Raw genomic sequence first — 18,221 nt, forward strand, 5'->3', positions numbered from 1 at the left:
TCTTTGAGCTTTCCAACTATGTCTTGCCCCTGGTATCGGTTGTAGCTTTTCTAGACAATCATCTTATTCTTAAAATAATTTTATCAATTCTTCACACTCTTCAGAGGGTAATGTATTTTCAATCGGCATTTACTGAATCAAAGTTTCAGTGCCAGCGTTTACCACTTCAATTTCATTTTTGAAAAGCTGGGATTGGCGCTCCTCCTCTTGTTCAAGTAATTGCTGTGACTCAAGTGGAGTTTCGTCAATTTTGTCCTCATTTGAGGAGGGAGTCTTATTTTAAGATCAGAAGCACACTTAAGAAACAAACACAAGTGAATTATTGGACACGACCTATCCTGAACATGCTCAGGATTCACAACTCTAAATAAAAAAGAGAGATGATTTGCCTGGACTAGGCATTGACCTTGAAATGTAAGACCGGACTCAACAATTGTACTGACCATGATGACTGATTCGCATAGGGGAATGCCCCTAGTTCAAGGATTATGATAGTGAACTCTGAAGGACTTAGCAAAATATTCTTGAAAAAGGTTGCCCTTAGAGTAAGAAAGGACTAAGGGTACAAGTAAGATTGGATCATCTGGACCAGGCATGATCAGATCATGAGATTGCATAATCGAAAGATTGTGAGATTCTGCTCCTGCCAGTTAGGGGATGGCATGAAGATACGATCGAATTGTATGACAGAAGAATGAAAGACGCACGATCAAGAGATTAGATGAGATAGCATAAGATTGCTTTCAACGGATAGATCATGAATGACTAATCCTATGAGATCTTTGAAAATGATGGGATTTATATCCTAACCCCAAAGGGAAAGTTTTTAATCTTCACACATTTTAACAGTGTTACCTGAGGGAATCAACCCTAATCCTAGTCTAGCGGAGTGGAGAGAGGATCTCGACTCATGACTTTGTTCGTGTATCTAAGGACCGATCGTAGCCATTGGAAGATGGACTACGGCCTAATCTAGACACAAATAGGTAGGATATCCTAAACTAGGCTCACACACGTGATGCACATGTGTTCGTATACTACATGCATGTGTGGGTTAATCTAGGGGTAAGGCCAAGAGTTCCCTTAGCGCGAATCCATGTTCGATATACTGTACCAGTGTCCGGCGTATCAGTACGTGAACAAGAGATCCGTTTACGTACCATAAAGGTACTAGGCTAAGGGTGGAATGCTTCTCTAGCACAGAGGCACCAGGTGATGAAATCCCAGTCAACCATGCTAGATAACACTCCGGGTTCCTAAAATAGGACGTGTGTGCACGTGAGATGCAAGAGTTTAGATGCAAGTGATGTAAGTGTGTGCAATATGTTTGCGCAATCTATGATGCCTTCAGGTTTTGTTAAATTAAGTTTGAGTAAAATGTGATGAGAAAATAAAACAAGACAAACTAATCTAACAAGTATAGAGTTTTTATGAGCCATTTAAAATTAAATTCAAATGAATTATCTTTTGGAATTTTAATGAAGTTAGGTGATCCCCAGCAGAGTCGCCAAACTGTGGGACCCGATCCCGCGAGAGGGGTGGGGCGCGAGCCGCCGCGCTCTCTCTCTTGGTCTCTCGTACCCACGCGATTGGCGTGTGTATTTTAATGTTGATTTGAATTAATCTTTCCTGTGAACTTGGGATCACTAAGGCAATCCGAATTCCACACGAAAGAGACTGACAGAGTCGCCACCTAGATGTGGGATCTAGGACCCGTAATTAACCAGAAATCTAGACTCGCTACCTGGTTACGAGAATGGAAGGTATGGGGAGTTATCCGCCACATGCACCATTCCTGCCCGATAATCGGTCTTCGATTCCAAAAGCTAACTCTTTTAAATTTATTTTAAATGGCTCATTCAACTCTATGTTAATGTGCGAACTAAGTGACATGCATCCTATGATCTAATTTCAATGAGAATCCTAAATGTGTATCTTGATTTATTAATTTGTCTGGATTCAATCTAAGTGAAAGTTCTCCTAGAATTCTAATTTCATGGAAAGTCCTAAGTGATTTGATTAAGTATTTACGAGAAAATTAATATACAAAACACCACAATTTGTTTGTGGTGCCGACTCGCGGGTGGTATGCCATCAGACATCCAAGCTGCCTACGTACCCAAGCCTTACTGGGATCAGAGTCGACGTAGTTCGGTGCACCTAAGCTAAGCTACTTATGCCTAACTCAACTAGGACACCGACCTAGACGGGATTGACTGTTTCAACAGTTTTAGGAGAAGTTATTTAATTCAAGTTGAGGATTTTATTATCTTAAGATTTCATCTAAGATGCTATATGATTCTCATCTAAATGCAAATGGTCCCTTAGACTAATGCAGGTTTGCCTACATCCTAGTTTACTAGGCTTGTCCTAGGGAAAGATTGGGTGACTAGTGTAACTAGACCTATGGCACGGTTGCTATACATAGCAAACGTCCGTGATGAGGCTGGACTCCTGACTCTAGGACTCCCTAAAACCTAAGACTCCCTAAAACTTAGGACACGACACGACACGACACCAGTGTTCCTAAATTGGGCTCTAAGGGTTCCTAAAGGAATTTTGAATCCACCGGCTCTTGGGAATCTCGAATTCTTTTGGGTTTGTGGAAACTTTTAGAGTTTTCTTGAAGCTTTTATTATCTGAAGGTATTTAGTGTGTTTGGTAGCTTTTAAAGTTGTTTATTTAGAAGGTTTTAGTTTCATTTGAAATTTTTAGTGGTCTTTTGGTTAATGGCTTTTAACGGATTTTTATCAGTGGATTTTAAATGGGTGAATTTTAGTTTTGTTAATTTTAGGTTGGATGTACTTTAGATTAATGTCTTTCGATTTTGGTTTGGAAAATGACGTTAACACAACCAAGTTTTGACAATTGCACAAATTCGACAAACCATTGACCATTAAAAGATCTGACAAATGCAGCCCACTAAAACTGTCGTAACTCTTTAACCGCTTGGCCAAATTCAACGTACAAACATGCGTTGGAAAGATCTTTTATAGGGCTACAACTTTGTAGTTCTCCATTGTTTGTAAATCTGTGATTTAGAGGTTCGAATTTGTGTTGCAAACAAAAGGACAGCAACATTAAACTGGAAATGCCTAAAGGTGTGCCGCAACCATTTTGGACTTAACTTTTTAACCGCTCGCTGTCTGATCTAGCACGAATACTCGTTGGAAACGGCACGAAAATATCTACGACTTTGTAGTTAACCATTTCCCACGATTCTGTTGTTTAGAGGTCGAAAAATCTGTTTAAAGTCTAACAGCTAGCACTATGACGGGAATGATATTGGCACCCCCATGTTTTCTTTTGATAGTTCTTATTTTTTTAGTGATTAAAAGACGGTGAATATGAAAAATGGCTTGAATGGGCCTGAGATTAGATTCAAATGGGATGTTTGAAAAAGGGGTTGTTTTTATCTACTTGGCAAGGTGGGGTATGGATATTGGGTTCTTGAGATTGAGTGGGGGCTGTTGTTATCAAATTGGAGTGGGGGCTGTTGTTATCAATTGAAAGATGGAGGTTTTGTAAGCCAAATTAAATGGGTTTTGATAATTCATGTAAAATTCAAGTTTTCTTTCTTGTAAATGTTCAAAATTTTTAATGAATTGTTTTCCCAAAAGAAATCTAAATTCCCTAACAAGCCAATGATTTCAACATCCCATTGCAAATAGGTTCTAATGACCCTAACACATTAATTATATTTAGCATAAGTGAGAACATGACCAAGGCCAAACTAGTACAAAATTAAACATGACATCAACCAAAATATACGCAAAACAACACTCAATCCTACAAATATAGAAAAGAAAATAAAATTCCAAAAGACATACCTTTTTGTAGACGATATTCCATGCAAACTTATGGAGAAGAGGGATTTGGTCTAGAGAGAGGGCTTGAATTTTCTAAGAGAGGGGTTCTCTCCTCTTTTCTTTTTTTTCCTTCTTTTCTTTGGTGAGATGAGAGGGTATTTATAGGAGAATGGGATAGGAGGTTAGGTGAGGTTAGGTGAGGTTAGGTAAGGTTAGGTGAGGTTAGGTGATGTTAGGTGAGGTTAGGTGAGGTTAGGTGAGGTTTGGATGGTTATGATGGGAGGAGAGGTTAGGTGAGGTTAGGTGAGGTTTGAATGGTTAGGATGAGAGGAGAGGTTAGGTGGTTTTGGATGGTTAGACCCAGGTCATGATCTGCCATTGATCTAACGATTTACGGAAATCGGGTCTCGGAATGGAATCAGGGTCCGGGCTATGAAGTGACCCTAGCTTATTTTGTCCCGATTGATGATCCGTAAAGTCAGATCAAGATATTAATGACCTAAAACATATAAATCAATGATAGAGGGGGTTCTCACATGGATTTAACACACTAATTTATTTGTTGATTAAAACAAAACAAAATGGGGTGTCTACATACACTCACAGACATTTTTGAGTCAAGACATCCTTGACTCCGCTAGGTTAGACTAGGGATGGTGCCCCTGGTTAGGATATATGTGTATATGTGTATATATATATATATATATATATATATATATATATATATATATATATATTTATATGTATACATATTTGTTATTAGATTAGGGTTTACTTCCTAGTTAAGTTTTCCTTCATAATCTAATCAATTATTCCTCTCTATACATTTTGTGGATTATCATCAGATGCTTGGCTCTTTTAGCCATGATCTATCTTCCATGAGCTTGATCATTTGATTGATCCTGATCAGATGTACTCTGCATGTCGATTATGAGTCTATCTTGCCATTATCATTACCGGGGTGTGTGTTCTTGCTGAGAGCCCTGCGTTATCTTGACCATGACGGCATACTCTTCATGTTTAGTTGCTGAGACTCTCCTAGTATAGTCGTCATGCTGCCGATTTTTTCTCAAAACCCTTAAGCGTAATCATTATCCTTTTGGGTTCGTTGACAAACCATGTGCTTACCTTACCATGTCTCCTGGTATTGCCGTTATGCTGCCGAATTTTCTCCAAATACCTTGAGTGTGGTCATCATCCTTTTAGGCTTGTTGACAAATCATGTACTTGCCGTACCACATCTTCATGTACAACTGTTATGTTGTCAGATTTTATCCAAGAGAAGGATGTGTTTGTGCTACCTTTTGTTTCAACTTGCACATTACATTGTCATGCGATTAATTCTCATTGAGCCTAGTGTTTATGGTGTCCATGACAGGAGTCTTAGTCACTCGTCTACCATCAACCCCAAAAGAGCTTTTATTTCTAAACTCACTTGGTCTAGCCAGTCCGTTGTACCTATTTCCTCTCACATTGCCCAGTTGGCTGAGTATACTGAAAATCTCATCTTGACAGAAATGAGAGAGATGATGATGATATCCATGACCCGATAGACAGGGATCCCCTCATTATTCTTGAACTCAAGTGCTTCCAAGAACCCTACACCTAACCGTGTTGCACCTCCTACACCCACCACGGGAACCATTTCACCCATTTAACCCTTCATATATCTTACCACCTTTACCTGTACCACCCTGGGGCCGGGAAGTAGATTGATTGCAAAGGGAAAATGAAAGATGTCAGAGCTTGAAATTCAGGAGATATCACCAAGCCAGAGAAAATCCCACCAATGCCAATGGATCAGTTTGAGCCAAGTTGATAGTACATTATAGGATTGTCCCTTCTGAGATTCTAAGTCTATGGTCGATCTCTCCAATCATTATCGTCATTAAGGAAGGCACGTTGTCCTTGAACTTTCAGCGCAAATCCGTTGCCTCCGATGAAGTGTCTCATCTTTGAAATTTGTTTTGAAGTGTGTATACCAACCTTCCTGTCAAAGTTGGTAAGTCTAACCATGTCAATATCAATTCTAAGTATGTTGTGTTTATTGGTCTCTCTCATTATGAGCCAATGTCCAGTCTTTTGTTGAATTTGATGGAGAGCCCATCGTGGCGCGTCAAAAATTATTGATGTACTTCAAACATTCAATGCAATGAACATTTGATTCCAGTGTTGTCAATATTCTTGTATATGTTCACTCTTGGATCTAATGTTAATAAACAAATTAAGACACCCTCCTCGGACGAGGATGCCGATGAAATTCTCCTTGAGATTTGAAAGATGATCAAATGAGAGGAAGAGTGTCGAGCAAAGCCACTTGGAGATGAAATCGATACCGTGGATAGTGGTATCCAAATCCGAAACTCGGGAAATAAGGATTGGCAAAATCTCCCGAAGAGCGCAAAGAATTGATAAACCTATTTAGAGGGTTCAAGGAAGTGTTGCTTGGTCCTATGAGGATAAACCGAAGCGTGCCTTGGCACTGTTCAACGTGAGTCACCCTCAGCTTCAGACATCAGGTCGAAAAAAGCAAAAATTTCAAACGAAGAATACTAGACATCGAGTGAAGCTAATGAAAAATCGAGAGAAGACTTTCGGACAACAAAGTCATGAGCATAGAACATGAACCCCAAAAAGAATACTTGGGCAATACATTCCGATGTAATTTTAAGTCAAAATAATCAAAGAGTAAGGGCATTCCCGCATTTCAAGTGAAACAAAAATGAACAAAGAGAAAAAAGAAGATAGAATCCAGAGAAGAAAGGAGAAGGGAACATACCCCACGTCAACTCCTCAAGAACGTTAGAATCGCAGGAAGCGGAGTCGATAAATAGATTGAAAATTTCAAAATCATCTTTAGCATTCAGAGAAGACCCAGAGTCGTAGAATCCCGAATATCAGTGCGAGATCCCAAAGAAAAGGTGGGAATTCAATCAGTCTAGCTTGCACAGTGCAGATGAAGTCTTCATCTTGCCAGAAAATGCCGCCAGACTCCTCAAAAAAAAAAGAGAAAAAGTTCAAAGCCATTGAACCTTAGCCATTCAAGAAGCTTGTATGCAAAAACATCAGAAGGCCATCCTTGGACGCCTGAGCCTTAAACACCAAAAATCCTAAGTTTGAAAAATCCTTTTACAAACACCTTCGAGCCTCAACAAAATTAAACATTTTTTTTCAAACACCCGCAAACCAGGGGCATTTCATTCCGAACTACGTCTGACCTGATCCCTTTCTACAGGGTACGTAGGCAACTTGATCAATTCAGGTTCGGTCAACCCTTGGAATAAAAGTCAAATTATTCCCTTTCAACCTTTGAGCTTAAAGCCAAATCATCCTGTTCCAAACCCCAGCGAACTACGCAGACCTGATCCTCCATTTTTGGAGTACATAGGAAACCTGGCCAATCCAGGTTCGGTCGCAACTTTGAAATCCAAAAGAAATATCCAACCCTTTTGAACCCAAGCCTGCCTAGAATGTCCTTCTGGTGAACAAGCAGAGGTTCAAAGTCAAAAAAATAAAAAACGATGGAGTCTGAAGACCCGCTAGGCTGAAAACCCGAGAGGGCGGTCTAGGCAAAATTTAGGGTGATTCACCCGCTAAGTGAACAACTGAAAAGTCCGCTTAGGCAAAAATTAGGGTATTAAGCCCGCTGGATTGAAAACCCGAAAGGGCGAACCAGGCAAAAGTTAGGGCAAGCGGTCCGTCAGATTGAAAACCTGAAAAGGCAATCTGGTCAATGGCAATGACTTCCAACAAAAAGCGAATCATTGAGATGGAGAAACAGTCTTCAACCAAGGTAAAATCTCAGAGTCCAAGTAGTGCCAGCAAACTTACTTTAACATTTCTCTAAACTAGGGGCATTGAAACCGAGCAATCCGAAAGGATAATAACCATGACATAAACACCGAAAGAGGAGAGTAGTGCCTCTTGACACGGTCTTCGAAATACTCTAAGAGTGGCTAAGCCATACCCTTAAAAAATGACACATCAGATCCAAGAATGAGTCGAAAGTGAGTCGAGTCCTTCGAACAATAAGAATCTTCTTTGATTGAGTCCTTGGAAATTTGTTCCTCCTTAATATTTGTGTTCTCTTTCCTTGCAAAGTCCAAACTGTCGGGTGCTGGAAGAATGGGAGTGTGTCCTCCAAAATGCGAAGAAAATTCAGAGTAAATCCTAGTTTAGGTATCAGAAGGGGCGAGAGACATCTTGTTCAAACCTACCAGAGACCTTAAGCCTCCAAAAGTGAGCAATGCGAAAGAAGGGATTCTCAGACTTAGCCATCGTGGTGATTGTCCTACTCTCTCCATACAAAAAAAAAATGTGCAACCTCAAGCCTTCATGAAACGAAGCATTTTTTCTTCAACCATCATTGTTCCACCTCCTTAAAACTCTGGTCATGGAAACACAATATACTAGGGGCATCTTTTATGACTTGCATCATAAAAGATGTCAAGCACACAAAGGCAATCAGTAATAATGTCTCCAGCAAGTTAAGATAAGAAGGGTACGAGCACATCTCAAGCCAAACCTCTAAACTTCTCAGTTGAGTCCGCTCTTCAGAAGAGTCAATTCTCCAAGAAAATCAGTTTCCCCAGCGGAATCTAGAATTTGCTCCCACAACCTTCAATCTCCAGCAGAATTCAGTTCTCTCTGAAAAAATGGTCAATACTCAAAACCTCAGCAAGTTGCTAGTGTCTGGTTCTCAGTAGAGATCGCGCACTCCTAAAGTTCTCGGCAAGAGATAATCAATCCTGTAATGGAATCGATCAAAATCTCAGTTTCTTGAATCAAAACTGTTCCTTCTTGAGTTTCGTGTTATTGATTTGTTTAGTGAGAGACTGTCTCACAAACTTAAGTGGTTGTGTGATGAGCAACTGTCTTATCATTGCAATTTGTTGTAAAAAAAAAAAAAAAACTAGCATCTCAAACCTTGATCAACTTCAAAAGTATTATGCCTAGAGCACCAGGAGGCCATCCTTGGTCGCTCTGAGCTTCAAATCTGAAAAGCCAAATGAAAAAAAGAAAAGAAAAAGCAAATCTTTCAAAGCTGTTGAAAAGAAAAAGAAAAACTTTCAAAAAAGCAAATCTTTCAAAGCTGTTGAAAAGAAACAAAAATCTTTCAAGACTGTTGAAAAGACAGAAAAGAACAAAAACCAAATCTTTCAAAGCTGTTCAAAAGAAAAAGAAAAACTTTCAAAAAAAAAAATCTTTCAAAGCTGTTGAAAAGAAAAAGAAAAAAACTTTCAAATTAGGAATGATCATGATAATTGTCTAATCATTCCACTTTGTTGATCTGTCAAGATGCTGTCTTCTCAGATCCTAATTTAGGTTTGATCATGATAACTGTCTAATCATTCCGCTTTGTCGATCTGTCAAGATGCTGTCTTCTCAGATCCTAATTTAGGTTTGATCATGATGATTGTCTAATCATTCCGCTTTGTTGATCTGTCAAGATGCTGTCTTCTCAGATCCTAATTTAGGTTTGATCATGATAATTGTCTAATCATTCCGCTTTGTTGATCTGTCAAGATGCTGTCTTCTCAGATCCCAATTTAGGTTTGATCATGATAATTGTCTAATCATTCCTCTTTGTTGATCTGTCAAGATGCTGTCTTCTCAGATCCCAATTTAGGTTTGATCATAATGATTTTCTAATCATTCCGCTTTGTTGATCTGTCAAGATGCTGTCTTCTCAGATCCTAATTTAGGTTTGATCATGATAACTGTCTAATCATTCTGCTTTGTCGATCGTCAAGATGCTGTCTTCTCAGATCCTAATTTAGGTTTGGTCATGATAATTGTCTAATCATTCCGCTTTGTTGGTCTGTCAAGATGCTGTCTTCTCATATCCTAATTTAGGAATGATCATGATGCTGTCTAATCATTCCGCTTTGTCGATCTGTCAAGATGCTGTCTTCTCAGATCCTAATTTAGGAATGATCATGATAACTGTCTAATCATTCCGCTTTGTTGATCTGTCAAGATGCTGTCTTCTCAGATCCTAATTTAGGAATGATCATGATAATTGTCTAATCATTCCCCTTTATAATCTCCAAATCCCTGAGTGGCTTAATTAGAGGCTGTCTAATCATTCGATTCTGCAATTTGTGAGAGTCTGTCTCACTATCCCTTGAGAGTCCATCTCAGTTTTCATTTTGAGAATCTGTCTCGTCAATTCATCTTATCATTCCTTCTCGATGAGAATCTGTCTCGTCGATCCATCTCGTCGCCCCCTTTGCATCCCTTCCGTTTGAAACCTTCCGCCAGTCAAAATGTGTTGTCTGTTCGGCTTTGGCTTTCGTGCGACAAGCGTACTCTGCCAAAGAGGGGCATCTGTAGACACCCCATTTTGACAAGGCCCTAAAATCCCCAAAGTTGAATAAAACTCGTGAAGTTGAATAAAATTTTGAGAAAGTGGGTCCAAGCGAGGAGAGAGCCCGAATTGTACCAACTTATTGTGTACATTTATGGATACAAATTCCCTGAGAGGTTGTTAATATTCCTAAGAGTGCCCCTGCAAAATCTCGCAGGAATCGGATAAGAAATGGCGAATAGGGCGAGCCAAGTTTGTGCTATTATTGTAATTTGGCCAATGTAAAAGGGGGAGTGAATAACACTTGAAGGGGTTGTCCCAGCGGAAAAAGAGCGGCCATAAATCAAACCATGGGGGTGTCCATGGGGATGGGGGAAAATGAATAAATTTTCATTCCCCTTTATATATGGCATTCGAATTAGGGCATAGGGGGGAGCTCATTCATTTTCCAAAAAGAAAAAAACAGAGAAAGGGAGAAGGAGCCGCCGACTACCACCTTCCCGCCGGCAAGCCGCCTTCAACTTCTCCTTTCATATCCCCACCACCACCACCTCCAAACCCCTCACATCTCCACCACCTCCACTCCAACCATTTTCGCCCAAAACTCTTCAAAGTTAACAATAAATGGTATAAGAGACCAGGTGCTTGCACTTGGGCGAATTGGGGGCGCCTAACCCCTTCCCCATTCGTCATCAGGCACGAACCTTTTATATCTCTGATTATCTGTTGCGACAGAGCACAGCATGGGATCCAGGGCCTACTTCCTTGGATGGCGACTCTTTCTTTGTTTAAGGTGCGTCTCGAATCCGGGCTAGTCCCCGAATCGAGAGGTATCTCACTTCACATCGCCGCTCATGCTGTGAGGGGCACTGTTTCGAGAGTTCCTTGGTGGGGCTCTCCTTCACGTGGATGATCATGAGACTCGCGTGGGGGCACGTCCCCCCGCCTCTCTCGGATCCGGGTCCACAGCCCTTCGACACTCAAGTCAGTACGAGCAGGAGTGCAGAGCTAGTTTGTTTTAAGAGTGATAGTCCAGAAGTTATTACCTTCGATATGAGCCCTGAAAGGCCTTTTATAGAGGGAAACCTGGGGTGGTTGGATTACCTACCCCATGACAGGTGTCGACCTTTTACGGGTTTAGTTTTACCTACCCTTAGGTAATTACCAGACTGCCCCTGGACTGACGTTGAGCTCGTGGTGGGCCATCCTGGGGCCACGTGTCGACAGCTAATTAGCTGCTGTTTTTCATACCCCATCAACCGCCAACACCACGTCTGAGGGAATCGTGCTGTGCCCAAAGTGCAAGGTTGAGGAACCGTAGCCTCTACCTCCCAGGAGAGCCTAGCCTCTACCTCCTAGGAGAGCCGTGAAAGGAAGCATGAAAGGTGATCGTGCTGTGACCATCGCACATGTCTAGAGTCATAGATTTTTCTACGTAGGGAAGTGATCCAAAGTCATCAAAAAGAGGATGGATGGTTAGGATTAGAGCTAGGTTTGAAGGGACCCAACCCGACCCGACCCGAGTTGCTTAAGTTAGCGTAGTATTTTTTTCCCTTTAAAGTTAAAACTTCGAGTGTTAAAAAATAGAAATAAAGTAATAAACGACCCGAGTTGCTCGAAGTCACGCACACGCCTCTTTCCCTCTTGTCTTCATTCCCCCCTTTAGCCCTAGGGTTTCAAGAAGAGAGAAAAGAGTAAAAAACCATTACAGAGAAGGAGAGAGGAGTTGAAACCCACGGCCGAACAATCGATTAGGGTTTGTTGATCACTGGCGGTGGAGATGATGGTGGCTGTGGATTTTTGGCTTGCAAGAGCCTTCTCTGATTTCTTCTTCCTTTATAAATCTCCTCCTCTATAAATCCAACCGTTAGTGTCTTTGTGAAGATCACCATTTCCTTCTACAAGGAGTTCTCTAGGGTAGTTCTCTACTTCTCTTTTTTAGTGTTTTTATTTTGTTTAGGTTTGTTTTTCTTTTCCTTCTAGGGTTTTTCTTTTCTTTTCTTCCATTTTTTTTTTTTTTGGTTTTGAGATGATTTTACATTTTTACCCCTCCCCTGAAATGTCAATTTTCATTTTCTCTTTGGTCATTTAGAAGCAATCCTGGAGAAACGATTTTTCTTTTACTCGAAGAGATCATCGAAGTAGTGTAGCCATGCAGGTACCCAAATCTATATTATCTATATTCTCTCCTGGCTTAGTGGCTTACTCCTTTTCCGTTCTTGCGTTTTGAGTCGATTTGGCATATGAACAGTGACTGCTAGGTGTTTGTTGTTTTGTCTATAAAGACTGCAATTGTAATCATCCATGTGTGCTTGCTGTTGTGTGTGTGTAGATTTTAAACTGTGCTTCTCTTATCAACTTAGGTAATCTGCATTCGTTCAAAGTAACACATATGTATGCATTTGTGTAATAATATAGCATATGGTAGATGTTCTTTCTGAGTAATCTGGGTTTTTAGACTTGCTTTTCTGGGTGAGAACTTCTTTTAGATTGTCTAAATTAGATTGGATCTAAAAGTTCTAGCTCTTCATTATCTTATTATCAAATGGATTCTGAATTGAAAGGTTGTAGCTCTTCGTTGGTGGGTTGTTTAAAATTCTGCATTGTTTGATTGTAAATACAACATTGTTTGATTACAACATTGTTTGATTCAATTGTAATGTGAGTGTAATTTCCACTTCTATGAGTTGAGTTGCTTTGCCAAACAAGAGTTTTCCTTAAAAAACCGCGTCAACGTGAAAAAACCCGACCCGACCCGACCCTAGATTTATCATGGGTAGGGCCGGGTTTGGGAATCGTGGGTTTTTCGAAAAAAAACCCGACCCAACCCGGGATATTTCTCGGGTAGGGTTGGGTTCTTCAAAACCCGACCCGCCCGACCCGAGTTGTAGCCCTAAAAGAACCTATCAACAACAAGAATGATGGACTCAAATCTTCTAGGAGTCCTGGCTCAGGGGAACACATGACAATATTAATGAACTGACTTACCCTGCACTGAGACACACAAACTGTTTTCATATGATCCTTGTCATGTACGGTTTCATCGTTCTCGCCTTCACGAGATTGCTCATTCATTTCTTCATGTTGAGCACTGACCATATTTTTGGGCATGTAAAATAAAACACTTGTCTGTAGACTAGATTCAGGCCTCACTGCTCTATGTTTTTTGAAAAGGAAAAACATAGGCCTCACTGCTCTATGTTCATTCCATTTCATGCAATCAACAACTAATTCAAAGATTTAGAAGAGGTTTCATACACTAACAGTCATAAGGCTAAAAGGAAACACACATTTATCATTACAATCTGATGAGTGCAACACAATATAGCAATACCATTATCATAATAAGGTAGTGTGAATACCAGCCCTCTAAGCCACCTTAGGACAGTAACATCACTTCAAGTGTATGCTCCTACTGTTGTGTCTAAATATTTATTTTAACACTTTTGTCTTCTTATTCATATAATTATATCACTATTAGGTGAAAAGAGGACCTATACTATCATAGATTTCACAAGGGAAAGTAACAGGTCCTAAAAAAAACCAGAACATAGATCAATAATTGAACGAACAGAGGTTATGCTATAGGCAGAATAATCACATAAAGGACTGAACATGAGAGCCTACACTATGGACATAACAATCAGATAATGAACTGAACATGTGAACTTATGCTATGGACAGAACAATCTCATGATGAACTGAACATCAGGTAATAAACTGAACATGTGAACTTACTCTACTGGTAGTGCTAACAACTATGCGTAGAACTGAACTACACAACTGATGATGCAAATTAGAACATGAATTGGTGCAACTGCCCAACCTGTACTACTAATAATGTAGAGAAGAACATAACTGGTGCAGCTACTATACCTATAATGCTAATAGTGTAAGGAAAGACATGAGCTGGGCATAACATATAACCAGTACTTATGCCAGCAAACTTTGAATCAAATATCACTTCCATTTGTATAAGATACTCCTAATCCCAACGCATATGCATCAATTGCTTCTCATGCATCGACTAAAAAAATGAAGTCAAAACCTGACATGCGAATGAATGATTATAATTCCTCACATCAGTAAATCTTTATCACAATCAACTTTATGACAAATAAATTTCATTCTCCTAAAAGAAATCTTTCAATTAATACCAGCCAATGATCAAGCACATGACAGAGCAAGCAGTTAAAGATGCTAGAACAGGGTAACATGTGTCTTATCTTGAGAACTAATGGTATCTGCTACCTGTTTGTTCTCACACAAAGTAGCCTTCATGCGAAATGATATCAATAAGAATTTTCATTTCCATATACTTTAAAAAAAACAAGTTCTATATCAGTTCCCACACAAATACAAAACAACTATATTATTAGATGCAAAAAAGAAATTTTTTAATCCTCATTATTTTGACTCAAAATATAAAAGAACATGTATGCTCACAAGTCTATGATGACATTGATTCTAACAATAAAAGATCATTTCTCTCTCTGTTACCAATACTCCACAACTCCATTTTATGCTAAGAATATGAGCCTGCACTAATTCAACTTATGAACAAGGAATTTTAAGAAACCTCAGTCCACAGATCTGCTCCAGATTCACACATAACTTGCAGATTTTAATCATAAAGCTTAAAGTCTGAACATATTAGCTTGAATTATGAAGAGCAATATAGAGACAATCCAATCCAAGCATGTTAACATCGAAATCATGACAACAATCAGCATAATCATAGATATTTAAAGATAATCGTGCTTTGGGGGAAAATAATTGAATTTGCGAAAAATAAACATACCTGAGATCTGAAAATTTCTCTGATTACCTTCCTTTACTCTTCCTTCAAGATTGCTGGATGTATTTCCAAAATTTTGAACAAATTCTCAACTTAAATGCCTCTAAAAGTCTCAGTTATGTATATTTGAAGCTTGTGATGCTAACAAGGGACACCGATCCTTCAAATCTTATCAAATTCCAGCAATTTTCTAAAATCCTAGGGCTTTAAGATCTATAGCTTGAGTTTAGGGATCACAAATCTGAGACTTTGAACTCTGATATAGGGTTTTAAGAGGTTGAACAGACTCAGGGTTTCTAATTAAAAATAAACAGCAAGATCTGCTAAGAATAAATGACGATAAGAAGAGGTCTGTAGTGGTTGAGTGGGTGAAAACTTTGCCGGACCTTGCTGGAGCATGGCCGGAGTTTCGGTCGGAGAAAATGAAGAGGGATCGAGCTAGGGTTAAGGTTTCCAAGACAAGATCTAGGGTTTCACAAGCTTGAAATCCATGATTAGAGCTATCTAGCAAAGAGATTAAGCTAATTTGAGGAAGAAAACTTGGCTGGAGTTGGCTGGAGATCAGCCGGATTGTGGCCGGAGTCTTGAGGAAGACAATCAGAAAATGGGAAATATGGGTTAGGGTTTCTGCTATAGCACTCGTTTCTCTCTCTTGATGACATCAGGCTTTTAACCAGAAACAATCCCAAACAAACTATTACTTATCAAAGACTGTTTCACCCGATTGTTTCTCTTGATGACATCAGGGTAAGTGGTGTCAAGTGAAGTATATGAAACCTGGCCCATTGATTAATGAATCCTATTAGATTACTCTGCAGTCCATATGATAATAAAGTTGCATGAATATACAATTATATCCAATACGAGATAACCTACAGCTTCCTATTTATTTATTCTCATATATAAATCTAATCAAATTTCGACTTCTTATAGGTTCAAGTGTGGAAAATGAAGTTGAAATGCCCGTATTGAAGATGATATTTTTAACTCCGCAAGCGATAAATCCAATCACGAAAAGACAATGACCGAGGATAGAGAAACTGCTGCATTGGTTACAGTTAAAGATATATTGCATCCATGAACCATAGCTTGATGCAAAAACATTGGTGCCATACCAAAAAAAATTTCATGCTTCTGAGAACTTAATCTTTTCGGGCCAATTCTTTTAAAAATGTGCCCACCTTCTTTGAGACTGTTATTTCCTTTAGTTAGTAGCCTTTTAAATTTCTATATGTAAGAGCTTTTTATTCATTAGTTTTGGGTATTTTTTCCCCTGCTGAATTTCGGATACAGATTGCACTTTATGAATTCCTCTCCCTTGGATTGGGTATTTATTTTTGGATGTATGATTTTTAAACTGATTATATATTTTTCCTTTATTTATTTTCATTTAGCAAATGTTGGGTTGCTTTGGAACTGCTATGAAGAGCTAAAGCCCTGTTACTACCGAATGGATTTGGAACCTGTTTGGTGTTAGACTGAATTAGAAAATGCAGTGGTACAGTTACTGGTGAGTGTGGTCAAGAATATGTTTGAATGTTGTTCTTTTGCCCTAATCAAGGGTGTTTGATAGTTGGGGCTTTGTTAAGAATACAGTTGAAATGTGTGTATCTGTTGTCGATACAATTACATTGTAAGTTTAAGTGTTTTTGATAGTTGTGGATTTTTTAGGAATACAGTTGAAATATGTGCAAACTGTTATGAATACATATTTGGTACAACATTTTCAAGATGACTCTCCATTAAATGTAGTTCAGCTCAAGAGATTTATTGGAGGGTTATTCAGTTCAATTCTTGCTTGAGGATTCTAGGGTTTTGATTTTGGTACTTTATGGACATCTTACCAAATTTGGGCTGAGAAGTTGGATTTGCTGTGGTAGTTTATACTAATATGTCACAGTTTATAGGAATATGACTACAATCAGATTAAAATGTCATTTATAGCGTATTTTTTAGATATTCATCAATTTTGTGAATCCCAAATTTGGGCTGAGAAGTTGGATTTGCTATGGCCGTTTATACTCATATGTCACAGTTTATAGGAATATGACTATAATCAGATTAAAATATCATTTACAACATATTTTTAGATATTCATCAATTTTGTAAATCTTTAATACACAATGATTTTTCTTCAGTAATGTCTTGAAGCTTCATGATTTTGGGCCATTTGAGATAAAATATCTTGAGTTATATTTTTTCAGAACCCTCCGCACGGCTGAGATTTATCCCACCCAAAAGCAATCGCATTCTTAGTGGCCATAGATTTCGTTCTCCATAATGGGTTTATTCTTCATTTATTATTTTGTCGCCCCGTGCATTGCACGGGTGTCCCACTAGCCCAAAAGATTTTAGGAGCGTATTAGGAAAGTTTGTTTCCGAACTACATTGGCTTGATCTTCTCCCACGAGGTACGTAGGCAGCTTGGGACCTTTATCCCAAGTCCAGTCAAACTTTGTAAATAAAATTTCTATAAACATTGTTTTCGAAAAGATCTTCCTTTAGAGTTAGGAGTTTGTCCTAGATATGTTGAGTGTTTTGAGTGTTATGTGTTTGCGTTAGAGTTATGAGTTTGTCCTAGTTAGGAGTCTGTCCTCGCCTCTGTCCGGTCAGTTGGCGATCTACATCGCTGACTGATGAGTAGAATATGATGCGTTAGTGATCCTATTGTTTTCCTTAGGACACACAGCCTTGTTGCACGTAGGATATAGGAACCACTTGCATTAGTTTAAGGCTAACTTGCATTTAGTTAAGGCATATAGGGAGTCCTAAAAGTTATAATCCACTTTAACCTAAAATAATCACTCAAGAAACTTTAAGAACTAGTCGAGTCTAGTTGATCGAGTCTAGGATAGCGGTCCTAGATGTGTTAGGCATTATAGTTTAGAATATGCGTGCAAGAACTACGTGGCCTTGATTCCTGTAGAGGCGGGGAAACGTAGGCGGCTTGGATGGATGTAAGGCCGTCTAAGATTCGGGCGAAAACGCTTAGAGTTTTAGGGTTTGTTACTAGTATTTTGGGATTTGAGTCTGTTATTCGGCATCGTCCCTTGCAAAGGATCATGTTAGTGTGCCTTCTTTTTTTGATTGGATTGTTTGTGATTTGCTATTCACATGTTTTAGTTATAGTTTCTACTTGTTTATCATAGACCTGTTTAGCTGTAGCTTCACCATGTTTAGCTGTTGCTCTTATAGTTCTTTATTGTTTTCTTATTACTATCTCACATGTTTAGTCATAGCTCTTTATAGTTTTCTTATTGCTATCTCACATGCTTAGCTGTAGCTATTTACTGCTTTTCCTGCT

The 18,221-nt window shown here is 39.1% G+C and overlaps 1 protein-coding gene and 1 long non-coding RNA gene across 16 annotated transcripts in view; one reads left to right on the top strand and one right to left on the bottom strand.

Annotated features, from left to right (window-relative positions):
- Positions 1-297: 297 nt before the first annotated feature.
- Positions 298-3,938, bottom strand: LOC143891367 (uncharacterized). The gene is made up of 2 exons (XR_013255294.1): positions 3,831-3,938; positions 298-643 (listed from the first exon to the last, which is right to left on the bottom strand). It is a non-coding gene; the product is annotated as an uncharacterized LOC143891367 (long non-coding RNA).
- Positions 3,939-11,718: 7,780 nt separating this feature from the next.
- The window catches only part of LOC143889961 (Adenine nucleotide alpha hydrolases-like superfamily protein), a 60,279-nt gene continuing 53,776 nt past the window's right edge, over positions 11,719-18,221 (top strand). For 3 of the 15 annotated variants that reach the window (XM_077394384.1, XM_077394394.1, XM_077394386.1), the window contains exons 1-3: positions 11,725-12,036; positions 12,212-12,277; positions 16,312-16,427. Coding sequence is in view for 7 of the 15 variants with exons in the window: in XM_077394397.1 (XP_077250512.1) it covers positions 16,408-16,427 (20 nt within the window). In the remaining 8 variants the exon portion in view is untranslated. Of the gene's footprint in view, positions 12,037-12,211; positions 12,278-15,850; positions 16,091-16,311; positions 16,428-18,221 lie in introns of all 15 variants that reach the window. The other 12 variants (XM_077394385.1, XM_077394388.1, XM_077394397.1 and 9 more) reach the window with 11 other exon arrangements.

Source organism: Tasmannia lanceolata, unplaced genomic scaffold (assembly GCF_043159265.1).
Source record: "Tasmannia lanceolata isolate RefF3 unplaced genomic scaffold, GAP_Taslan_0.1 ptg000013l, whole genome shotgun sequence".
Classification (NCBI taxonomy): Eukaryota; Viridiplantae; Streptophyta; class Magnoliopsida; order Canellales; family Winteraceae; genus Tasmannia; species Tasmannia lanceolata.